Source organism: Trachypithecus francoisi, unplaced genomic scaffold (assembly GCF_009764315.1).
Source record: "Trachypithecus francoisi isolate TF-2019V2 unplaced genomic scaffold, Tfra_2.0 Lachesis_group9, whole genome shotgun sequence".
Taxonomy (NCBI): domain Eukaryota; kingdom Metazoa; phylum Chordata; class Mammalia; order Primates; family Cercopithecidae; genus Trachypithecus; species Trachypithecus francoisi.
Window position 1 is genome coordinate 20,128,412 of NW_022681474.1, and position 26,909 is coordinate 20,155,320.

A 26,909-nucleotide genomic window follows, 5' to 3' on the forward strand; every position below is an offset into this window, starting at 1 on the left:
TGGAGGTTCATGCCGGTAATTCCAGAGCGTTGAGAGGCTGAGGCAGAAGGATTGCTTGAGGTCAGGTGTTCAAGACCAGCCTGGGCAACATAGTGAGACCCCCATCTCTACAAAAAATTAAAAAATAAGCCAGGAGTCATAGCGCATGCCTGTAGTCCCAGCTACTTGGGATTCTCAAGTGGATGGATCACATTTGCCCAGGACATCAAAGCTGCAATGAGCCAGGATTGTACCACTGTACTCTAGTCTGGGTAGAGCAAGACTGTGTCTCAAAAATAATAAATAAATAAATAAATGATGATGCTGAAGCTCTGCTTTCTAAGATTTAGTCCAGAGTGCTGTATTTGAATGGAAGCTGCTAGAAGGGTGATAATCTTACCTATTGATTGTTGTGTCTTCCACAATTCCTAGTACAGGATCTTAGACATTCTAAGTGTTTGAGACAGTGAATAAATGAATGGATGAATGAGTGAGCCTGCAGTCCCAGCTAGTTGGGAGACTAGGGCAGGAGGATCGCTTGAGCCGAGGAGCTTGAGGCTGCAGTGAGCTATGGCTGTGCCCCTGCACTCCAGCCTGGGCAATAGAGTGAGACCATGTCTCTAAAGTAAATAAGTAAATAAATAAATAAATAACAGTGTTTCTAATTTACCTTGAGGTGCATTTTAATTTATTGCCTTTTTCCCCTTGTCCTCTGAAATTATGATGACTACCGGTGCTTTGTGTGCTGCATGTTTTTTCAGAAATCATTTTAAAAGGACTGGTAATTTTCTTCTGCTCCAGATAGTTTTCTCAGTGTTATGCCTACATCATTCATTTTTAGATTTCTCTAACCATTTTCCCCTCGGGAGAAATAGATTTGGGGGCTTGTTAATTAAGATTAGCCATGTTTGTTTCTGAGTAATTATGCTTTGACTGATGTGAACTGGTAACAATCTCTTTGCACATCAGCTGCCTCTGCTGACTTCTGTGTCTTCATTCTACTGCCTCATATTTGCCTCTAAGTAGCTACTTTTGCTCCAACCTAATAAACTTAGAAAGAAATCCAAAACTTTTATCCTGGACCATAGGACTCTCTATAATCTGTCTCTGCCACAGAGAGTGTGGTACAAGGGTTAAGGGTTTGGGACTCAAGTTCTGCTTTTTCTACTGGCTAGCTGTGTGACCTTGGAAATAGTGCATAATCGCTCTGTGCCTCAGTTTACTCATCATTAAAATGGGAAAATAGGCGGCATGCAGTGGTTCATGCCTGTAATTCAGTGTGTTGGGAGGCTGAAGCAGGAGGATCACTTGGGTCCAGGAGTTTGCGACCAGCCAGGCAACACAGCAAGTCATCCACGTCTCTATTAAAAGTAAAAATAAAAAAAAATTAGTCAGGTATGGTGGTGCAAGCCTGTAGTCTCAGCTATTTGGGAGGCTGAGGCAGGAGGATCGCTTGAGTCTGGGAGTTGGAGGCTGTAGTGAGCTATGATTGTGCCACTGCACTCCGGTCTGGGCAACAGAGCAAGACTCTGTCTCTAAAATAACATAAAGTAAGATAAAACGGGAAAACCATAGGGTTTTAATAAGTGAGTTAAAGCATATAAAGGGTTTGGAACAATGCCTGATACGTAGAAAGTTCTTAATAGTGACCAGCTCTTTTCCTCTCCCACTTCCTCTCTGCATCCCCCACCTTTCACCAAACTCCTTTCTTTCAGTTCATGCTAGCTGAAGGATATTTACACAGGCCATTCCCACTACCTGCAAGTTCTTTTTTCCATTCCTCACTGAATCAATTCCTACTCATGCTTCCTATCTCTGCTTAACTGTCACGTCTCAGACGAGCCTCCTTTGACTCCCCAGTGAATCCCCTTTGATTATCTCTCATCACAGAATTTACTTTCCTTTACAGCCCGGCCACCATTTATTATTCCATATTTATTGGTGTGATTGTAGGAGATTCAGAGTCACGAAGCTAGGAACTACTTCCATGCTATTTGGGATGCCATTTGCCAGTGTCTAGCTCAGGCTTGGTACGGTACTCTCGTATTTGCTCATTACAGGCCGTTCGGAGTCTAATGAATGCATTTTTAGCATCAGCTTTCTTCCTGGATGTTTTTAGGTGCTTTTCTTTGTGATTCCTTTTTCTTTTCCTCTCTCTTTTATTAATTAATTAATTATTGGAGATGGAGTCTCACTCTGTTGTCCAGGCTGGAGTGCAGTGGTGCAATCCCGGTTCACTGCAACCTCCATCTCCTGGGTTCAAGTAGTTCTCCTGCCTCAGCCTCCTGAGTAGCTGGGATTACAGGCCTGCACCAATGTGCCTGGCTAATGTTTTGTATTTTCAGTAGAGAAGGGTTTCACCACGTTAGCCAGGTTGATCTGGAAGTCCTGGCCTCGGGTGATCCCCCGGCCTCGGCCTTCCAAAGTGCTGCGATTGCAAGCATAAGCCACTGTACCTGCATCTGTTTTTATTTGGATAACATACTGTTTTCTTGTTCTCTTCACAAGAGGAATGCACACTCTAGAAAATGCCTCACTACTGAATTGTTATCGTGTGCCTTGTTTTGTTTTTCCCCCTGTTAGGTGTTGAAAACTTTTGGGGAAAAAGTTAGAGGTAAAAATAAATCCATAAATAAACAACTAAGTAAAGTATGTTACAGTTGCCTACTTAGCCTCTTGTCTGCTAACAAAATGACATTTTCTTGGTCATTTAGCTTACAGAGTAACGATCAAAAGTGATTTCAGCAACTAGAATCAGATGTGGGAAACTGTATCAAGAGGCTGCTATTTTTACTTTTTAAAGGGCAGTGTGCGCTTCTCAGGAGGTGAGGAGATCTCTCTCTTTACGCTTGTATCTTCTATGGATTTTGTGCCAGTGAATATTGTTTTACCCACACAGAACAAATAACAACTAACAACAATAGGAAAAAGAATTCCAGCTCTAAGTGGATATTTAGAAAGTACTCATTTGGAGAGAAAACTCATCCTGGAGCTAAAGGGAATAGCATCAAATCCATGAGCCTGTACTTTGCTCCGAGATGTACTTGCTGGTCCCCTCCAATGACCACAATATTTCTCAGCTTCCTTAACTCTCCCCAGCCCCTTGGGAGGCCATCAAAGCTTTCCAGTTAATAGTTCTAGTATTTCTCACTTGAAAAGAGGAAGCAGAATCCGTGTACCCCCTGAACTGTGTAAAGATACGAAGTTCAAAGACCTGATTTCACCTCATACACATGTATCTCATTAAAACCAAACTCCAGCTAAGAATTCATTGTTCATAGCAGCTGCTCTTAGCATCTAAAATGTTAAGACTCTCACTGACTGTTTAAAAAAATGTTAATGTGTCACTTTTGGGGTTTCCACTTCCTGGCTTTGAAACAATGCTGAATTTGCAATCATCTTTCAAAAGCCCAAATTACACACTGTGTTCTGAATGTTGACAAAGCCGTTTGGATTTTCATTATGACAGTTTCACCTATCAAGAGAGGGGAACAAAAGTTCTCTAGGACATGACATATTCTAAGGCAATATTTTCTATACTGATTTTTAAATTCTTTTTATTTATTTTATTTTTTGAGTTGGAGTCTCACTTGTCGCCCAGGCTGGAGTGCAGTGGTGCGATCTTAGCTCACTGCACCTTCCTCCTACCGCGTTCAAGCAATTCTCCTGCCTCAGCCACCAGAGTAACTGGGATTCCAGGCACCCTCCACCACTCGCAGCTAATTTTTGTATTTTTAGTAGAGATGGGTTTCACCATGTTGGCCAGGCTGGTCTCGAACTGCTGACCTCAGGTGATCCACCTGCCTGGGCCTCCCAAAGTGCTGGGATTACAGGCGTGAGCCATCATGCCTGGCTCTATATTAATTTTTTAAATAATATAAGAAGTGCAATAGATACAAATGAGCATCTGAGTGTAAAAAGATGGTTTTATGAATTTAAGAATAATAAATTGTTATATAATTTTCTCCCTTACTTGAGTATTATTTATTAAGATGATTCCCACTCAGGCCGCTGAATTCTAATATTGGTAAAGAAGTTTCTAAGGTCATGGGTGCTGACATTTACCTATCAATGATTCATACTGGAAGTAATGTGTCATCAAGAATTTAGATTATCTTTTTAGTTTACAAAAATGCTCAATTCACACTTAAACTTTAAAACTAATTAGTTACTTGTATAAAAGAAACTAGAAATGTATTGTGTCCTTTAAACAAACTCCTACTTATAGTAGTCAAGCATTTTATTAGTTATCAATAATAATTTATTTATTGTAAAATGTTTTCATGTTCAGCTCCATGCGCTTCAACAAGTTTTTATTGACTTTGTCTCTTTGACCTTTAGAGCTATTCAGTCTAATGACTCCCTTTAAATTTTGTCTTATCACGTCATATGGCAGCTCAGCATGTTTGCTGAGTAAACTTTGTCAAGTCCTGATAATTTCTTAGCAACCAAAATGGTGTTTTAGTGGATAAATGTTTGAAAAAGAACACGTTATCCCTTCTGTGCATAAAAACAATGCCATCAACATTGTTTTAGGTCTTGAGATTTGAGAATTTGTACGTAATCCAACCTCAACACCCATGTATACACGGAGAGGAACACACACACACACACACACACACAATGGTGTTGCATCACGTGCCTTATTCATTCAGATCATTGGTGTGTTGACCATGGCCACAGAAGAGATGCTTTAGGTTAACCAATCCTAATGATCACTTCAAGAATCTTTGCAAAAGAACAGCTTAAAAACCTTAGATTCGGCATGTCACTCTTCACTAGGAATCTCTAGTGGTCAAATAGATTCCCTCTAGGCCGGGTACCATGGCTCACGCCTGTAATCCCAGCACTTTGGGAGACTGAGGGGGGAAGATCACTTGAGGTCACGAGTTTGAAACCAGCCTGGCCAACACGGAAACCCTGTCTCTACTAAAAATTAGCCAGGAATGGTGGTGTGCACCTGTAATCCCAGCTACTCGGGGCGCTGAGGCAGGAGAGTCGCTTGAACCCAGGAGTTGGAGGTTGCAGTGAGCTGAGATCATGCTGCTACACTCCAGCTTGGGTGACAGAGCAAGACTCTATCACACACACACACACACACGCGCACACACAAAACACACAAAAAAGCATCATGCCTGGAGATCTGGGGTATGGTCATCTCTGTGAGTCCCTTCTTACAAAATGACAGGGTTGGATTGGGGGACTTTTAGATTCATTTGATTTTGTGACGCTTAAATGTTTTATAATTAACTCATGATCTATTGTATCTAGACAGGTAATAGCAGCCATAAAGTTAAGAGTTTGTCAATTGGAGTCAAACAAATCTAGGTGTGAATTCCAGCTCTGCCCAATACTAACTGCATTTGAATATCAGCGTTCTTTAACCTCTCAAGACCCAGTTTCTATAGTTGTAAAATGGGACAGTAATCCCTATTTCTCAGCTTTGTTCTGAGGATTAAATGAGATAATAATGTGTGAAAGTGTATAGCTTAGAAACCAATAATGTTTGTTATTATGGAGTGGTAAAAAATGACTTCGGATCTGAATCCAGGAAAATACCAAGACACCAAGAGCCTTCTCCACCTCTATGTTTTTTCAGCATGCTACTTCAGTGTTATCTTGAAATTCCATGGGTAAAATCGGCCTCAAATAATAGAATATGTGGGGAGGGAGAGCATCAGGATAAATAGCTAATGCATGTGAGGCTTAATGTCTCCGTGATGGGTTGACAGGTGCAGCACACCACCATGGCACACGTTTGCCTATGTAACAAACCTGCGTGTCCTGCACATGTATCCTGGAACTTAAAATTAAATTAAATTAAATTAAGTGAAAAACAAAAGAATATGGAGAATTCCACCTTTAAATGGAATTTTAAATTTGAATAACATTTGAGCCAAAATGGATACATTTTAAAAACTAAAATGTAAATAAATCTGTTAATTGCAGGTAGCCAAAATGGGCACACCCATTCAAGCTCTTTGCAACACATTAAAACGGTGACGGAGCAAGTGAGGCAAAGTCAAGAAAACGCTGCATCTCCCCAGGCAACCAACAGCACCCAGTTGTCTCTGCCATCAGGAGCCATGACATGGAGCCAGGTGTCTGTGTTCACGGGACCCCAGGAGCCCTCCTGTGACTCTGGAATCCTGAAAATGATATCCCGGCAAGATGTCCGGGCAGAATTATTCTTATGGAGCTTTCTCCTGTGGTCTGACACGATAGAAATGGTGCGTGTGGCTGGTCACCCCAAAGTGTACAAGTCAAGCTGGCTATACCCAGTCTACATATTCAGTTTTATTTCTCTCCTTCGAATTACATTCACTCCCCAAAACCCTCTTCTCAATTGCCTGAGCATCCTGCTGCAAGATTTACCATTTGTTTTTGTTAGACTTGGTTTAATCATTGCCCTGGGGACTATCACACCCGTGCTGGGCCTGTGTAAAAATATCCTCGTGACTCTCTCTTACATTTACTTCAATTACCTAACCAGACTCAGGTTTTTTTCTGCCTTTGAAATGTCTCCATTTTAAAAAGAAAATGGGATCTTTAAGGCCTCTTTGTGATACCTGTGTGTACATTTGTAATCCTTCTTTTTTTCTTGGAGTGTAGGTTTTTGCACTATAAAGGAAATGACTAGATTGTAGAGAATAAGCCATTTTTACTAACTCTGGCATATCTTTTTTTTTTTTTTTTAACATATGCAAAAGGTGCTAAATTTAAGTAAAGTAATATTCTTGTAAGTTGGCTTTTGGGTATTTCTAGAAAGGGTTAGCAGTTAATTTTAGTTAGTTAGGTATACTGAGGTCCCCAACCCCTGGAACATGGTCCCAGTACCGGTCCCTGGTCTGTTAGGAAGCAGCCTGCACAGCACGTGGTGAGCCTCGAACTGAACGTTCCCGCCTGAGCTCCACCTCCTGTCAGATCAGCAGCGGCATTAGATCCTCATACGAGCCCAAACCCTGTTGTGAACTGTGTATGCAAGGGATCTAGCTTGCACTCCTTATGAGAATTTAATGCCTGATGATCTGAGGTGGAACAGTTTCATCCCAGAACCCACCCTCACCCCCACCCCCAACCGTGGAAAAATTGTCTTCCACAAAACTGGTCCCCGGTGCCAAAAAGGTTGAGGACCACTGATGTACACCACACTTTTTCTAAGAATACTCTTTAATAGAGCCTTTTAAAAACCTAAGAAGCTTTTCCATCAAGTTAGCCCAAGAATAAGATTTTTATCTTTTATATAGAGAGGATTATATGAATTGATTGAGTAAATTTAGTTTTAAAGAACACACCTGAAATTATTGAATAATTTTTAGACTAAGCTTTTTTTTTTTTTTTTTTGAGACAATGTCTCCCTCTTGTTCCCCAGGCTGGAGTGTGATGGTACAATCTCAGCTCACTGCAACCTCTGTCTCCCAGGTTCAAGCGATTCTCCTGCCTCAGCCTCCTGAGCAGCTGGGATTACAGGCGCCTGCCACCATGCCTGACTAATTTTTGTATTTTTAGTAGAGATGGGGTTTCACCATGTTGGCCAGGCTGATCTCGAACTCCTGACCTCAGGTGATCTGCCCGCCTCAGCCTCCTAAAGTGCTAGGATTACAGGAGTGAGCCACCACACCTGGCCAGATTATATTTTTTTAAAAATTTGAAAATTGTTGTTCCTTCAAACATGGAATTATATTCTTTATTCCATTGTGGCAAGGGACTTTTATTCAATAAATTGATTTCAGCATAAAAAGCAATTCACTTTAATAGATATTTGGCTCAGTTTAAGGCTTAGCTGTGTTGCCAGTACTGAAGTACTAATATGAGTGTTGTTCAGTAAAATGAAGTCAAGGTACATCAATAATACCAATATAAAATTTCATATTAAAAAGCCATAAAGTGAAGACAGAGATTTCAAAGTAAAAGAATATTTTATTTGTGGAATTTGATACTGTGATAAATAATCAAAGTACAAGCCCTGTTTAAAATTAAAAGTTCAGCTTACAAATACAATAGCCAATGTATCAGTGTCTTATGTGATACCATATCATGGATATATTGATGTTATAAGATAATTACATACGAAGTCATGCAACTTGCTTTCACTCTGTTGGGACACTCTCTGATATTCCCAGTCAGCGCCGTTCATTTGATAGGAATTTTCAGATGCTGGAGAGATTTGTGAGAGGCTTATGGATGCAAGAGTAATGATTATATAGCCAGTTTCTTCAATGATCTGTGATAACAAATAGCTTAAGAATTTGACATATGGCCAGGCATGGTGGCTCACACGTGTAATCCCAGCACTTTGGGAGGTCGAGGCAGGTGGATCTCTGGAGTCCAGGAGTCTGAGACCAGCCTGGGCAACATGGAGAGACCGTACCTCTACAAAAATTACAAAAACTAGCTGGGTATGGTGATCTACACCTGTAGTCGCAGCTACTTAGGAGGCTGAGGCAGGAAGATTGCTTGAGCTGAGGAGGTCAAGCCTGCAGTGAGCTATGATCATGCCACCGCACTCCAGACTGGGCAACAGAGTGACACCCATCTAAAAAAAATAAAAGAGAATTTGACCTTGTGTTATTCTGCGCTCCACCAAATACTTCTCCCCCTGCCGCCCTGTCTCCCTTTCCCTCTGTTTTAGGATTTTTCTCACACTATAAAAGAAGATCTACTCAGAGTTGTTAAAAGCTTACCTTCCAGCTTTCTGATTTGAGGTAGGTACTTTAACCTCTGTGGGTCCCCGTTTCCACATCTAAAAGATGAACATAATACTTCTACTACGTTAATAGGGTTAGGAGGGTTAAAGGGTAAAGAATCCTTTGAGCACATTATCTGGTAAACCATAATAATCTGATAAATGCTAAGCATTGGAATGGTACCAAGTCTCCAAGAAACAAGTATCTCAATGCATTTTTAGAAATTTCCTGTTTATTCTTTTCTGTGGCCCTGCTCACCCTCTGGGAATAATCATTTAAACCTTGCTTTTGTGAAAAATAATACATACAGTCTGAAGGTTACTTCAGACTATACTTTTTCATCGAGCAGTATTGTATTCAAAAGTGATCAATCTGCTGAATACATAGATTAAAATGGACACAAGCCTCCATTCATGGACATTTGAGTGTCTCTCCTCTCAATTCCCATAGAATCTGAATTACAGCACTTCATTCATACTTACATTATGTATTTACTTTTCTGAGTGGCCTATTAATCTTTATTCCTTAAAGGAGAGCCTGAGGGCATCTTGTTTAACAATGCATCTCTCTCTTCATCAATCAACCCTGCAGGAGCTTACAAGACTTATAACTTAAAACAATTATAATACAAGGCCCAGCGCAGTGGCTCATGCACCAACGGTTTGGGAGGCCGAGGCAGGAGGATCACTTGAGGCTAGGAGTTCAAGACCAGCCTGGCCAACATGGTGAAATACGGTCTGTACTAAAAATACAAAAATTAGCTGGGTGTGGTGGCACACGCCTGTAGTCTCAGCTACTTGGGAGGCTAAGGCAGGAGAATCACTTGAATCTGGGAGGCGGAGGTTGCAATGAGCTGAGATTGTGCCACTGCAAGCCAGCCTGGGTGACAAGAGTCTCAAAAAAAAAATTATAATACAAGTAATTTCTTTCGAATTCTGCCATGGGTGTCTTTTTATTATTAAGAAAAGTCTATAATCAAGGGATTCATTTATGATATTCCTAAATATGAAAATATTTTATGTAAGCATACATTTATCTCTATATTAAAACTTAGCAACAGTGCTCAGATCAACTCAAAAGTATTACTTGAATTTAGAATGCACTTTTATCTGATATTTTAATATGAATGTGCCTGATATTTTCAGAAGTCACAACACATTATACAAATAATGAAGGCATATACAAAAGATTATGTGTAGGAGGAAAATTGAGTAGCTAATTTAATTTAAATTAATATTTTACTTAGAGTGTATACATGTTTACAGAGTGCAAGTCTATGGGATTTAATAGATATTACAACAAATTACACTGGGAAAACATTGATAGTTCTACACTGTAATTAAATGTCATATATATTATTATTTTTTTATTTTTTTATTTTTTCTGAGACGGAGTCTGGCTCTGTCGCCCAGGCTGGAGTGCAGTGGCACAATCTCTGCTCACCGCAAGCTCCGCCTCCCGGGTTTATGCCATTCTCCTGCCTCAGCCTCCCGAGTAGCTGGGACTACAGGCGCTCGCCACCTCGCCCGGCTAATTTTTTGTATTTTTTTTTTAGTAGAGACGGGTTTTCACCGTGTTAGCCAGGATGGTCTCGATCTCCTGACCTCGTGATCCGCCCGTCTTGGCCTCCCAAAGTGCTGGGATCACAGCCTTGAGCCACCGTGCCCGGCCCAATATTATTAAAATTATTAGGTTGGTGCAAAAGTAATTGAGGTTTTTGCCATTGAAAGTAGTGGTGCATGCCTGTAATCCCAGCTACTCAGGAGGCTAAGTCAGGAAAATTCCTTGAACCCGGAAGGCAGAGGTTGCAGTGAGCTGAGATCTTGCCACTATGCTCCAGCCTGGGCGACAGAGTAAGACTCTGTCTCAAAAAAAAAAAAAGTCCACTATGGTTAATGATAGGAAAGTACATTTAAAAATTAATCTATGATTAGGCTATTAATATATAGTCTAATAATTATATTGTATTATACTTATAAAATAATTTTATAATTTTATAAAATTTTGTTGATGCTATATTTGATGCTCAAAAAGTGGGTGAAGGATATGAACAGACACTTCCTAAAAGAAGACATTTATGCAGCCAACAGACACATGAAAAAATGCTCATCAAAACTAGCCATCAGAGAAATGCAAATCAAAACCACGATGAGATACCATCTCACACCAGTTAGAATGGCGATCATTAAAAAGTCAGGAAACAACAGGTGCTGGAGAGGATGTGGAGAAACAGGAACACTTTTACACTGTTGGTGGGACTGTAAACTAGTCCAACAATGGTGGAAGAGAGTGTGGCGATTCCTCAAGGATCTAGAACTAGAAATACCATTTGACCCAGCCATCCCATTACTGGGTATATACCCAGAGGTTTATAAATCATTCTGCTATAGAGACACATGCACACATATGTTTATTGCAGCACCATTAACAATAGCAAAGTCTTGGAACCAACCCAAATGTCCATCAATGATAGACTGGATTAAGAAAATGTGGCACATAAAATCATGAATGAACTCCCATTCACAATTGCTTCAAAGAGAAAAAAATACCTAGGAATCCAACTTACGAGGGATGTGAAGGACCTCTTCAAGGAGAACTACAAACCACTGCTCAATGAAATAAAAGAGGACACAAACAAATGGAAGAACATTCCGTGCCCATGGATAGGAAGAATCAATATTATGAAAATGGCCATACTGCCCAAGGTAATTTATAGATTCAATGCCATCCCCATTTAGCTACCAATGACTTTCTTCACAGAATTGGAAAAAACTACTTTAAAGTTCATATGGAACCAAAAAGGAGCCCTCATTGCCAAGACAATCCTAAGTCAAAAGAACAAAGCTGGAGGCATGACACTACCTGACTTCCAACTATACTACAAGGCTACAGTAACCAAAACAGCATGGTACTGGTACCAAAACAGAGATATAGACCAATGGAACAGAACAGAGACCTCAGAAATAACACCACACACCTACAACCATCTAACCTTCAACAAATCTGACAAAAACAAGAAATGGGGAAGGAAAACTGGCTAGCCATAAGTAGAAAGCTGAAACTGGATCCCTTCCTTACTCCTTATACAAAAATTAATTCAAGATGGATAACAGACTTAAATGTTAGACCTAAAACCATAAAAACCCTAGAAGAAAACCTAGGCAATGCCATTCAGGACATAGGCATGGGCAAGGACTTCATGTCTAAAACACCAAAAGCAATGGCAACAAAAACCAAAATTGACAAATGGGATCTAATTAAACTAAAGAGCTTCTGCACAGCATAAAGAAACTACCATCAGAGTGAACAGGCAACCTACAGAACGGGAGAAAATGTTTGCCATCTACTCATCTAACAAAGGGCTAATATCCAGAACCTACAAAGAACTCAAACAAATTTACAAGAAAAAAACAACCCCATCAAAAAATGGGCAAAGGATATGAACAGACACTTCTTCAAAGAAGACATTTATGCAGCCAACAGACACATGAAAAAATGCTCATCATTACTAGCCGTCAGAGAAATGCAAATCAAAACCACGATGAGATACTATCTCACACCAGTTAGAATGGCGATCATTAAAAAGTCAGGAAACAACAGGTGCTGGAGAGGATGTGGAGAAATAGGAACACTTTTACACTGTTGGTGGGACTGTAAACTAGTCCAACAATGGTGGAAGACAGTGTGGCGATTCCTCAAGGATCTAGAACTAGAAATACTATTTGACCCAGCCATCCCATTACTGGGTATATACCCAAAGGATTACAAATCGTACTGCTATAAAGACACATGCACACGTATGTTTATTGTGGCACTATTCACAATAGCAAAAACTTGGACCAACCCAAATGTCCATCAATGACAGACTGGATTAAGAAAATGTGGCACATATACACCATGGAATACTATGCAGCCATAAAAAAGGATGAGTTCATGTCCTCTGTAGGGACATGGATGCAGCTGGAAACCATCATTCTCAGCAAACTATTGCAAGAACAGAAAACCAAACACCACATGTTCTCATTCATAGGTGGGAATTGAACAATGAGAACACCTGGACATAGGAAGGGGAACATCACACACTGGGGCCTGTTGTGGGGTGGGGGGAGGGGGGAGGGATAGCATTAGGAGATATACCTAATGTAAATGACGAGTTAATGGGTGCAGCATACCAATATGGCACATATATACATATGTAACAAACCTGCACGTTGTGCACCTGTACCCTAGAACTTAAAGTATAATAATAAAAAAAGATAGAAAATCAGAACAAGATTAAAATGAAGTATTATACATTATTGTTATTATTAATAGTTCTTACCTTCTTTAACAGAGAGAGTTACGTTACTCTAATGGGATACTGAATTTTGGAGGAAAGACTCTTGAGGGATGAAAAATAATTCCTGATAGAGCTAATAATTGTGGATGGAGAATTGAAGTTACATTTGAGTAGGGGTTTTCTAGGCTCACTCATTTTTCCATCCTTTCTATTCACTCAGAAAACTATAAAATGCCTAGATAAAATAACAGGGCAAAAATAAACACAGAAGTAATAAAAAAATATAAATTAATCTATGATTAGGCTATTAATATATAGTCTAATAATTTTATTGCATTATAATTATAAAATAATTTTATAATTTTATAAAATTTATTGATGCTATAATTTTTATAAAATTTTATTTATTTTATAATTTTACAAAAAATTCTAATACCTCTAATAGACTTTTTAGTGTCTTTTCTTTCTAAAAGTTAATGTTTGAAATTACAATGTGTAAATGTTATCATATTGTTTTTCTTATTAGGGCCCCATTTCACTGAATGACAATTGCAATGAGGCATAGGAAATAAAAGGGAAATGAAACTGCTTGCTGAAGTCCTACTATGTGCTGTGCACTATGCTGTTTGCCTACTAAATAATTGCCTTGTGCTGTGTGTACCTTGGAGCAGCACCTTACATAGTGAATATATCAAATGCTTTTCACAAAAAAAGCAACATACCACTTAGAGGCTATAGAACTTAAAAATACCTACTTATACTCCATAGAAGATATACTAAATAATAGAAGGAAAAAAATGAAATGGCTAAAGACATTTTGTTTTACAATGGGGCTATTTTTACATGTTACAAATTCCATGTTTAAGCAAATCTCTTGTGATGTCTGCTTCATTATGAGGGGATGCGTTTGTATTAGTTCTCTAGAGGGACAGAGCTAATAGGGATAGATGTATATATGAAAGGGAGTGTATTAAGGAGTATTGACTCACACGATCACAAGGTGAAGTCCCACAATAGGCCATCTGCAGGCTGAGGAGAAAGGAAGCCAGTCCGAGTCTCAAAACCTCAAAAATACGGAAGCCAACAGTGCAGTCTTCAGTCTGTGGCCAAAGGCCCAAGGGCCCCTGGCAAACCACTGGTGTAGGTCCAAGAGTCCAAAAGCTGAAGAACATGGAGTTCAATGTTGGAGGGCAGGAAGCATCCAGCACAAGAGAAGGATGGAGGCCAGAAGACTCAGCAAGTCTAGTCCTTCCATGTTCCTCTGCCCGCTTTTATCCTAGCCATGCTGGGAGCTGATTAGATGGAGCCCACCCAGACTGATGGTGGGTCTGCCTCTCCCCGTCCACTGACTCAAATCTCCTTTGGTAACACCCTCACAGACACACACAGGAACAATACTTTGCCTCCTTCAATCCAATCAAGTGGACACTCAATATTAACCGTCACAGCCTTTATACAATTTTCAGCTCCCTGGTTGCCTATCTCACATCCACCTTCTGTGCTCTGTAGTAATCGAATCCAAACACACAAACAGTAGAGTCAGAAGGTGAAAAAATAGAGAAACAGAGAGCCATGTACACCTGCCCACATAGAGACACTGAGAACCAGATCCGACTGCATTAGAAAGGTGTTTCCAATGTTTACAAGGCAAGATTAATGAATGAATTCTAAATCATACAGCGTCCCTTCAGGTTGAACAGTGCACAACCTCTACGTCCCTGAATATGAGTGATTAATAGCTTCAGTAACATGAGATATTTGTATTAACAATTATTTATAAGAGCTTTTACAAATATTACCATATCTATTCTGAAGATTATTTTTTGGAAATTTCATTAATTTATCATTTGACAAATTTGAGTGCCTGTTATAGAGACTAGGTATGGTTTTATATGAATTTGAGGATAATATTTACTAAAGTAACACTTACTGTGAAAGTTTGCATTTATATACACACAAATCTTAATTTCCCAAGATATGCCTATTTTTAGTAAGATTATTTTTTATTTTAACTCATAATTATTCTTATATTGAAATGGAAATAATGGATTTCCACAAAACTTTTTTTCTTTTAAATATTTAACTCAGATGCCTTAGAGGTGTTCAGAATATTTGAGTGAATAAATAGAAAATTTGCATTTCAAATTGCTAAAAACTATACATAACCTTACATAGTTAGTATTGTTCTGAAGAATCAGCCCAACATTTTTGTGTCTTGGTTTCCATCTGTAAAGTATAGGTCACTTTCAGATTATAAATACATGTTTAATCTTATTCTTAAAATTTGTTTCGGCCGGGTGCGGTGGCTCACTCCTGTAATCCCAGCACTCTGGGAGGCCCAGGCGGGCGAATCATGAGGTCAGGAGATCGAGACCATCCTGCATCCTGGCTAACACAGTGAAACCCCATCTCTACTAAAAATACACAAAATTAGCCGGGCGTGGTGGTAGGCACCTGTAGTCCCAGTTACTGGGGAGGCTGAGGCTGGAGAATGGCATGAACCCAGGAGGCAGAGCTTGCAGTGAGCCAAGATTGTGCCACTGCACTCCAGCCTGGGTGACAGAGCGAGACTCCATATCAAAAAAAAAAAAAATTGTTTTAAAAATTAAATGGGTCAAATAGCCTTTCAATTAAATTACCTTGTAAAATTTAGTATATTAAAACGATGTGTGCCAAGACAAACAGAACCAAATGAAACAAAGTATTGGTTATAGAAATACAAAACTCAAAGGTCCTTCAAATAGTATGAATCTACACACTGTAGATTACAATAAATCTAAATATATTATCTGAAGACAGTTACAATTGAAGCCTAATTTTATGTAAGTAATTGAATGCAAAGAAATGGGATTGCTATGATATAGTCATTTTCTATTAAACTGTAAATGCATTGTTGATGTTTTGCTATATTTTGGTAAGGATTGAAAAATATGAGGTATAAGAACATCTAAATTTTTACATTTTTACTCAAAAATATCTTTTTTTTTCTTTTGGCTGAATAGGAATTATGTTGATAAGATTTGAATAAATTTGTTCATTAAAAGATAGCCTTACTGAAAACACCATTTCTGAATGGCTTAGCAGTTTTATCTGTGAGAAATGATGTAACAGGTTATGAAAAAATTTGCCCAGCTGTTTTTCTCGGAACTATTTCAGAGCAAAGCAGACACTAAGTTCATTTTACATGAAACTGAGTAGGTAGGAGGTGGCTGATGTTTGAGAAAGTCTAAGAGGAAATGACACAGTTGATTATCTTGCCAATAAAAAAATGAGAATTTCCTTTATATTTTAGCTTGAAGAAAGGACTAGTTAAAAAAAACCACCATCATCAATAGCTAACCAAAATTCAGAACCAGAACTTAGTAGAAGGCTGTAAACAGGATGGCGTGAGTTGGATTTAAAAAAAAAAAGAAACGTGGTAAAGGATACATAACACAGTTATTATTGCAGTCATTTTAACTGTACAATTCATTGGCTTTAAATATATTCACCATGTTGTTTGACTATCACCACTCTGTATATCCAGAACTTTTCATCATCCAACATCCAGTGGGCTCTGTGCCCATTAAACAATAACTCTCCCTTCTCCTCCATCCTCCACCTCCCACCCCTTAGTAAATTCTCTTCTTCCTATCTCTCTGAATTTACCTATTCTATGTACCTCACATAAGTGAAATCACATAACATTTGTCCTTTTATGTTTGGCTTATTTCACTTAGCAAAATGTTGAAAGGTTGTACATATAGCAGGTATCAGGATTCCTTTTTACAGCTGTATAATATCTCACAGTAAGTGCATACCACATTTGTTTATCTGCTAACAGACACCTGAGTTGCTTCTACTTTTTGGCTATCCTAAGTAATACTTCTTTGAACATTGTTGTACAAATATCTGTTTGAGTCCCTAATTTCAGTTCTTCTGGGTATATACCTAGAAGTAGAATTGATGGATCATACGATAATTATATGTGTAACTTTGTGAGGCATTTCCAAGTTGTTTTCCACAATGGCTACACCATTTTACATTCCCGCCAGCAATGCCTGAGGGTTCCAATTTCTCATATTCTCACCATCACTTGTTATTTTGTTTTTCTTTTTAATAATAATTCTTTTGAGTGTGAAATTGTATCTCATCATAGTTTTGATTTACATTTCCCTAATGACTAATGATGTTGAGCGTCTTTACATGTGCTTAGCTTATTGGCCACTTGTATGTCTTCTTTGGAGAAATGTCTATTCAGGTCCACTGACCATTTTGTATTTGGTTTTGTTGTGGTTATTGAGTTGTAGTTGTTAATATATTCTGGATGTTCATTCCTTAATCAGATATGTGATTTACAGATATTTTCTATTTTGTGCTGTCTTTTCACTTTCTAGATAGTGTTCTTTGATGGACACAGTTTTAAATTGTGATAAAGGCCTATTTATCTACTTTTTTGTTACTTGTGCTTTTGGTATCCAATCCAGGAAATCACTGTCAAATCCAATGTTGTGAAGATTTTCTTTCCTGATGTTTTCTTCTAAGATTTTTATAGTTTTTAGCTCTTATGTTTAGGCATTTGATCCACTTTGGATTAATTTTTGCATTTGGTGTAAGGTAACAGTCCAGTTTCATTCTCTTGCCTTTGGATGGCCAGTTTTCCCAGCACAAATGCTGTTCTTTCCTCACTGAATGCTTTTGGCACCTTGTTGGAAATCAACTGCCCACAAAGGTTTATTTCTGGCCTCTCTATTCTACTCTAGCCTATATGGCTATCCTTATGCCAGTACCACACTGTTTAGATTACTGTTTTTTGTAGTATGATTTGAAATCGGGAAGTGTGAATCCTTCAACTTCATTCTTTTTCAAAATTGTTTTGGCTGTGCAGACTCCCATGAAATTCCATATGAACTTTAGGATGCGGTTTTTCATTTCTGCAAAAAAAATCGTTGGGATTTTGATAGGGATTGCATGAATCTATAGATTATATTGACATCTTAACAATATTAATTGTTCCATTTCATGAACACAGGGTATCTTTTCATATATTTAGGTCTTTTTCTTTCAGCAATCATTTGTAGTTTTCAGTGGACAAGTCTTTGGCTGTGTAGTTAAATTTATTCCTGAGTATTTTATTCTTTTTGATCCTATTGTAAATAGAATTTTCTTAATTTTATTTTCAGATTGTTCATTACAGGTGTATCAAAATTCAACTGATTTTTGTGTTTTGATTTTGTGTCCTACAACTTTGTTAAATTTATTAGCTCTACAGTTTGTGTTTGTGTGTGTGGTGTGTATGTGCATGTGTGTGGTGTGTGTGTGTGTGTGGTGTGTGTGTGGTGTCTGTGTGTGTGATGTGTATGTGTGTGTGGTGTGTATTTGTGTGTGAGTGGTGTGCGTGTGCATGTGTGTGTAAGCTTTAGGGCTTCCTATATTTAAAATCAGGCCATCTGTGTACAGAGATAATTTCACTTCTTCCTTTTTAATTTGGATGCTTTTATTTATTTTTTTCTTCCCTACGTGCTCTTACTAGAACTTTGAGTACTAGGTTGAAGAGAAGTGATGAAAGCAAATAAAAGCACCAGTCAGAATACACAGTCCTGACATTTGGAGGGCTAAATTCTTGTTGCCCGGCCTGGCCTCACCAAGCTGCACTGGGCGTGTGGGCTGCTTCCCCTCACAGCTGCCTGACACAGCCATAACCACAGGGAGAGGCTGAAATTCACTGAAATGTACCAGCCTCTTTATCAAGTTCTCCCTTGGATGCTCCAAGTTTTTGGCTAGACTAGTTTCAAAATACAGATGGTCCTTGACTTAAGATGGTTAGACAATGATTTTCCCATTTTATGATGATGCGAAAATAGAAATGGTGCATTCAGTAGAAATTGTATTTCGAATACCCACACACTCATTCTGCTTCTCACTTTTAGTACCATATCCAATAAATCACATGAGATACTCAACACTGTATTACAAAATAGGCTTTGAGTTAGATGATTTTGAAATAGAAGAGTTCCCTTATGACCCTCGCAGGGCGTGCGACAGGAATGAGGCTTGCTCCTTTGGTGCCCTGCTGCTCAAACCCCTAGGGGGAGCATGCAGCATGCAGATGGGCAGGTGCAGAAGCTGTGGGGAGTGCTTTTGGGCTCCGGCCCCATGGCAGCATCTAGGACTCCTGAAGCCCAAGGGGGCGTGTGTTACGGTGTGCTCTTTCAGCTATACCATCTGCAGACAGCTTGTGTTAGCTCAGTAGACCCTTATCACAAGGACAGAGAGCCTTATCACAAGGACAGAGAGCCAGTGTGACAGCCTGAGTTTTTGCCCAGTGTCCTGGAAGAATCAGATCACATGTTGGCTGGAGGGTTGAGTGCAAGGTTTTATTGAGTGGTGGAGGTGGCTCTCCGCGAGATGGATGGGGAGCTGGAAGGGGGGAATGGAGTGGGAAGGTGGTCTTCCCCTGGAGCCAGGCTGCCCAGCGGCCGGACTGCTCTCCAACCAACCCTGGCCAAACTCCCCTTGGCGTCCAGATGTCCTTCTCTCTTTCTCTGCTGTGCCACCCCACTGCTCTCCACTGGTCTGTTCCTTCACTCCTCTCAACGTTCAGCGCTTGTGTCTGTACCCGCTAAGGTCTCAGGTTTTTATGGGCACAGGATGTGGGGTGTGGTGAGCCAGAGCGGTCTTGGAAATGTAACATTTGGGCATGAAAACAGGAGTGCCTGTTCTCACTTAGGTCCATGGGCCCAGTTCTGAGGGTGGAGCCCTCGCCAGGGATCCCGCCCTTCTCTACCTAGCACTTCTCTGTCTCCTGTCCATATCAGTTTTGTCCAAATGGAAACTAATGTAAGTGTTCTCAGCATGTTTAAGGTAGGCTACGCTAAGCTGTGATGTTTGGTAGGTCAGGTGTATTAAGTGCATTTGTGACTTACCATATTTCACCTCCCAATGAGTTTATCAGGGCCTAATTCGATCATGAATAGAGGAGCATCTGCAGTTGCTTCAGTTTAGTTCCTGCCCGTTTGATGGCTGCTTAGATGGAGGGATGAATTCCTGCAGCTTCCTACACCACCATCTTCTGTGACACCCCTTCCCCAAGATTTGGATTTCTTTTTTGCCCTGGTGGCCTCTTGTAGCCTGATAAATCTTTGTTTCAACGAGGTCAAGGTCATGGGGTAAATTCTTTGTAGGGTGCTTGACTGCATTTTGTTTAAACTTCACAGATTTTAGTACTGATCTTAATTTTTTTTTTTTTTTTGAGGCGGAGTCTTGTTCTGTCGCCCAGGCTGGAGTGCAGTGACACAATCTCGGCTCACTGCAAGCTCCACCTCCCGGGTTCACGCCATTCTCCTGCCTCAGCCTCCTGAGTAGCTGGGACTACAGGCACCCGCCACCGCGCCCGGCTAATTTTTTTTTGTATTTTTAATAGAGACGGGGTTTCACCGTGGTCTCGATCTCCTGACCTTGTGATTCACCCACCTCAGCCTCCCAAAGTGCTGGGATTACAGGCATGAGCCACCGCGCCCGGCCCTGATCTTAATTTTTAATTTTACTAACGTGATATACACACTTATGTAATTCAAAAACAAACCCTGGGCCAGGCATGGTGGCTCACATCTGTAATCCCAGCACGTTCGGAGGCCGAGGCGGGTTGATCAGCCGAGGTCAGGGATTTGAGACCAGCCTGGCCAACATGGTGAAGCCCTGTCTATACTAAAAATGCAAAAAATAGCCAGGCGTCATGGCACATGCTTGTAATCCCAGCTACTTGGGAGGCAGAGGCAGGAGAATCGCTTGAACCTGGGAGGTGGAGGTTGCAGTGAGCCCAGATTGCACCACTGCACTCCAGCCTGGGTGACAGAGCGAGACTCTGTCTCAAAAAATAAACAAACCCTGAATGTGATTATATACAAGATTCAATTAAATTGTATTTCCTTCTGAAATTCATATAAATCTAAATTAGGCAGTAACTTTTTGTATATGATTTATTTATATTTGAAAGCCACAAATGACCCATTTAAACTATTTTTTTAAATAAGTCAGTGAAACAATGTCTTAGAAAGAAACATTTTTGTTTTCTCTGTTCTGTTCTATAACCACCATTTTTTTTTTTTCAGTCACGTACAGGCTTAGTGACAAAGAAACATTGGTTCTCTATCCTACATTTTCACTATCTTTTTCCTTCTGGTCAGAATAATCTCAAATTTACATGTTAAAAACAATCAGTAAGAGAACTATATCACATTTTTATTAGGATGGAAACTTTTCAACTTTATCACAAAGACATTGAATGTGGAGGCTTTCCGTTTGAAGATAAAACTATTCATTTAAAAAAATTTAAAAATTACAATGTTTCCAGTAGCTTCTTTGTGAATTACTAACATATTCCACACTCTAGTAATGATTTGGCCAGCTAATCGTCAGTTTCTGCTTTAAAATGTTCTAAATTCATGTTTTACTTTTGAAAAATGACAACGTAGATGTTTGGAGGGTTATTTTCTGCTTAATGAAAGATCTAGAAACATTTTTTATTCTAAGAATTCCACTTGCCTTTAAGTAAAGATATACCTTTTGACCAAACTACCAGATTTTCTTTTTCTTTTCTTTTCCTTTTTCTTTCTTTCTTTCTTTTTTTTTCTTTTTCTTTTTCTTTTTTTTGAGATGGAATTTCCTGCCTGTCGCCCAGCCTGGAGTGTAGTGGTGCGATCTTGGCTCACTGTAACCTCTGCTTCCTAGGTTCTAACGATTCTCTTGCCTCAGCCTCGTGACTAGCTGGGATTACAGGTGTGCACGACCACGCCAGGCTAACTTTTGTATTTTTCGTAGAGACAGGTCTTTGCCATGTTGACCAGGCTGGTCTCAAACTCCTGATCTCAGATGATCTGCCTGCCTCGGCCTCCCAAACTGTTGGGATTGCAGGCATGAGCCATTGTGCCGGGGCAGCTTTTCTTTTTCTAGCAAGGGGAGCCTCTTAAACTTGAAGAGCACTGCGACGGTTGAGGCTGGGCAGCAAGGCTTTACTGCAAATCCTTTGCCACTGTTTTTTCTGACTTTCTAGAGAACTTTCTAGCAAAAGGTTTCTAGAACTTTCTCCTTCCTGGCCTAACTGACATTCCCTTTTATGCATAGCCTCCCTTTCACGTTTCTTCTGCCTGGAGGAAATGAAGCTCCATGGAACTTTCTCTTGAAACTTTCCAAGAAAAAAAAGAAAAGCTCTAAGCACTGAATGTGGAGACAGGGGGATGAGCTTCAACTCTGAACTGTTTCCAGCGTAAAACTGTCCTTTCCAGGGCCCGTGTGGCTGTCACTTCAGAGTGGAGGTTGTCTGCTGAGGGACCCCTGACTCAGCTGCCTCCCAGGGGAAGCTCCGTCTTCCGGCACAGGTAATGGCCTGCAGCTTGATCTCCACCCAGCCCCATCTGAGCAGGCCGGGAGCTCCCAGCTGTTTCACTTCTCTCCTTCCTGACTCCTCACCATCACCATCGCCCTCTCTCCTCCCCACCCCGCCACTCCTCTCCCACACGTGTCCCTTTCTCCCCTTCCTCTGTGTCTGCTTTTCTCAGAAGTTAGCTTACGAAGCAAAGTTGCGACTTTGAATTCCTGTTTTCCAGCCACCCTCATGTGACAGGATGTCTCCTTAGTGGAGGCTTTCCCTAAATTCAGGAGCCCTTTAAAAGGGAGGGCTTCCTCTCTAGTTCTTTTCAGCGGGGCAGCTCTGGGAACTTGGATTAGGTGGAGAGGCAGTCGGGGGCCTGGTTGTTTTGCGTCTTTGTTCCGCCCTCCTCTCCATCAGGAGAAGGAGAGGATAACCCCTGGGCCATGAGGCTACCCCTGCTCCTGGTTTTTGCCTCTGTGATTCCGGGTGCTGTTCTGCTACTGGGTAAGTCTGCTCTGAGGCAGGGGCTTTCTGACTTGGGGGGCCGGAACCACACCCTCGTTTTGTGGCTTACTGTGAATGGGTTCCTTCCAACACCTTTGTGAGGAGGAAACGGGGTTCCCCTGCACCACGCAGTGCACAGCTAAGCCTGCTGCCTTCACCTGGCGGCCAGGCATGGAAGGCCTGGAGCTGGAGGAGGGAGGAGGATGCATCTTAGGTCTCGGTTGCTGCCCAGCCTGGAGTCCTACAGACCTTCGGTCTCCTCCTGACTTCTCTCATCACTCATTGTTCCTTCCCTGTTTTCTTCGTGCAGAAATTTCCTGCTCTGTGGTTTACTCTTTCTGGTTTTCAGTTCACACTATTTCTCTCTCACTGCCAACAAACACCTTCTGAGTGTCTCTGGCTGGAAGGAGGGCAGCCCTGATGTCTCCCCGCGTCTTAGGTCCAAGGATATCAACTCAGATCATCCCTTCAAAAGTGATTCTAAGCAATTTCCATGCTCATTTGTTTTTTTCTGCCAGAATCATTCATACGCTTGATTGTTAGAAAGTTCATCCTTATCTGTATTCTAGACTGTTCAAACTGCCGCATAAGCAGATCGATTCCTGTTTTTCTTTTTTTTCTGGAGATTAGAGATTACTCATTAGGAACAGCTCCAGAGTTTTTCAAATTCTCAAATACATTTTCCAGTCTCTAGACTCAATTACTTAAACTTCAGGATGGGAGGGCCTCGGGGGATTTTCATTCCTGGTTCTATTTAGAGATGATCTAGAAGAGATTTCAAATTTGATTTTTTGGTTTCCAATCCCCCTTTATTTCTGTGATATCAACAAACACTTGCAGAGAATGGTTTGTGCCTACGATCTACTCTATGCACTGATGTGAAGGTGGGTAGAAAGTTTCCTAGGAGGAGCGTATTTTAGTACCGCAAAGTTGAAATCATAGTAAATACTGAGTAGCAGTGATTATAAAAACACAAGTGAAGGCAGTGTGGTTTACACCCTGTCTCTCTCACTCACTAGCTTGGCGACCTTGGGCAGGCTACTTTGTTTCTTTGTGCTTTAGTTTCCATGTCTATAAAATGGAAAGAAGACTATTACCTGCCCCCATCAGTTCTTGGGACGATTCAATGAGTAACAGTATGTTAAATGTTTAGAACAGAGTGCGACCCATAGTAAACGCCTTGTAAGTGTTAGCTATTAAAATCAGTGGCAGAAAAGAAGTACAAAAAAAAGACCAAATAGAAAGGATAGATGAAATTAATTTTATTTTTATTTTTGAGATAGACTCTCATTTTGTTGCCCAGGCTGGAGTGCAGTGGCATGATCTCGGCTCACTGCAACCTCCACCTCCCGGGTTCAAGCGATTCTCATGCCTCAGCCTCCCAAGTAGCTGGGATTACAGGCATGCACCAGCATACCCAGCTGATTTTTGTATTTTTAGTAGAGATGACGTTTCGCCATGTTGGCCAGACTGGCCTCAAACTCCTGACCTCAAGTGATCTGCCCTCCTCGGCCTCCCAAAGGGCTGGGATTATAGGCGTGAGCCACAGCACCAAGCCCTGATTTTATTAATGTATTTTATTTTACCCAATAACTCAGAAATATTATCACTCAACATTTAATTGATTTGGAATATTTTCCCATTCATTTCTTAAAACTAACTCTTCAAAATCTGGTGAGTATTGTATACTTACAGCACGTCTCAATTCACAGTAGTGTCATTTTATGTGTACAGTGGTCACATGAGGTGGCTGGCTAGCTATCATATTGGGCAGCACAGATACTGTGCCTAATTTTCTTTAAACTGACTTGATAATGCTTCTGAGCGATAGTGTTTCTCGGTTTGCTCAGGAGTGTTTCCCTCTTCCTGACAGCAGGATGCCCTCTTCTGACTAATGTCTTCCTTTTCATAGGCACAGATACTGGGGAGAGAGGGAGGATACTGAAGATCTGTTTACTTGGAGAATAAACAAACAAAAAATTCAAGGGAGCCTGTTACTTGAAAGCCTGTAATTTGTGTTGTTTTGTTTTTTGAGACGGGTTTCACTCTGTCTCCCAGGCTGGCGTGCAGTGGTGCGATCACGGCTCACTGCAGCCTTGACATCTGGGCTCATGCCATCCTCCTGCCTTGGCCCGCTCCCAACTCCACAGTAGCTGGAACTTTAGTAGAGACAGGGTCTCACTAACTTGCTCAGTTCGATCTCAAACTTCTGGGCTCTGGCGATTCTCCCACTTTGGCCTCCCATAGTGCAGGATGATAGATGTGAGCCACTGCACCCAGCCTGTAACTTTTTTTTTTTTTTTTTTTTTTTTGAGACGGAGTCTCGCTCTGTCGCCCAGGCTGGAGTGCAGTGGCCAGATCTCAGCTCACTGCAAGCTCCGCCTCCCGGGTTCACACCATTCTCCTGCCTCAGCCTCCCGTAACTTTTATTTTATCTTTTCTTGGCTCAAGAAGCATGTGATTGGAGGAATTTGTGTAAAGGCAGAGCACCTGCTTACTTAGCAGCAGGTTAAAGCTATGTGAAGCCTCAAGACCTCTCCCCTGGCTTCTGCCCACCAGGAAAACCCATGGGAAGGTCTCCCTACTTACAATCGGTTTATTTCTTTTCAATCCACAACCTTTCCTTCCACCTTCAGGAGAGCATCCCACAGCATTAGAACCATAAGTCTCTGTGGGCTGCTCCCAACGGATGGGCTGGTTCTATCTGGAGGGGTACAGGAGGCTAGAGGTTAACAGGACTAGATGCTTACCCTTCCTACTGTTGTTCTTGCCATGCTATCTTTTTATCACTCAGCAGCAAGGTTTTGAGCTCAGTTGGGTTATAATCATGGTAGATGTACCATGAGAGCTGGTGGGACACAGAGGTTGGACCACAGCAAAGAAGTTTAACTTGGAAATGGAAGGGTTTGGCTCACAGATAGTGGTGTATTGGCAAACTTAACTACTGTAACTACTGGTTCCAAGAAGGAAAAGAGAGGAAGCACTGATTTGATTTATGCTGTTTACTTATGTCCATGCTGTAAATATTCCCACCATGGTTGATTTCAAACTACTGACTTGATGCCAGTGGGGGCAGAGTTGGGAAGAGATGCCAATAATAGGCTCTTTGTTTGTTTGTTTTTGAGATGGAGTCTCTCTCTGTCACCCAGCCTGGAGTGCAATGGTGTGATCTTGGCTCACTGCAACCTCTGCCTCCTGGGTTCAAGCGACTCGCCTGCCTCAGCCTTCCGAATGGCTGGGATTACAGGCACCCACCACCATGCCTGGCTATTTTTTTGTATTTTTAGTAGACACGGGGTTTCACCAAGTTGGCCAGGCTGGTCTTGAACTCCTGACCTCGTGATCTGCCCACCGTGGCTTTCCAAAGTGCTGAGATTACAGGCATGAGCCACCATGCCCAGCCAACAGTAGGCTCTTACTAGCTGCTGCCATCAGTCCCTGGATGGAGCCTTTCTAGGCTGTGGGAAGGCACTCAAACAGTGGGTCAGGTAGTATCATGAAAAGCCTAGAACATCTTCAGAAAATGAAAATGAGAGACTTGGTGGACAGAGAAGCTTTAGAATCATGGAGCTTTAAAGCAAGAGGGAACTTGGAAGTAATGCACTTTGACCTCATTTTATCCATGAGGCACCAGGCTCAGGGAGGTAAAATGTCCAGAAGGCGACTGTTTAGCAGGGAGACACAGATCCAGGACTTTGCTCAACAGCTTGTACTTTTCCACCTCCCCTTAGATTTCTTGCTGCGCTGTTAGATCAGGTAAGGGCAAATTAGATTATTCCTGTTGCCATTTGTGGAGCTCGCATTTGGCTGGAAGGGATCCAACTGTGGTTCTGACATTGACATCACACTAATGGTATAATCCTGATACTCCTCTATTTCATTTCCCTCAATGAAATGCTAAGAAAGATAATTATATGTAATTATCACAGTAGTGGTTTTTCGCAATCACTCTTGAAAACTTTGATTCCAATATAACTGTATGTCTTATGTTAAATATTGGCTCTTCTATGTATTTTTTCACAAAATTGAATTAAGTGGGAGAAAAATACAAGCACCTTTCTCCTTTTTAAATGTGGTCTCCATCTTTCTCAGTGTGTGTATCTAGAAGGCT

At 40.9% G+C, this 26,909-nt stretch overlaps 2 protein-coding genes across 2 annotated transcripts in view; both read left to right on the forward strand.

The window, feature by feature from the left end:
* The window catches only part of TMEM236 (transmembrane protein 236), a 46,387-nt gene extending 39,679 nt beyond the window's left edge, over positions 1-6,708 (forward strand). Inside the window, exon 4 of the mRNA XM_033208429.1 lies at positions 5,929-6,708. Within this exon, the coding sequence (XP_033064320.1) occupies positions 5,929-6,512 (584 nt within the window). The 3' untranslated portion in view covers positions 6,513-6,708. The remainder of the gene's footprint in view (positions 1-5,928) is intronic.
* A 15,789-nt stretch (positions 6,709-22,497) lies between these two features.
* Positions 22,498-26,909, forward strand: part of MRC1 (mannose receptor C-type 1) — a 104,879-nt gene continuing 100,467 nt past the window's right edge. Inside the window, exon 1 of the mRNA XM_033208764.1 lies at positions 22,498-22,798. Within this exon, the coding sequence (XP_033064655.1) occupies positions 22,738-22,798 (61 nt within the window). The 5' untranslated portion in view covers positions 22,498-22,737. The remainder of the gene's footprint in view (positions 22,799-26,909) is intronic.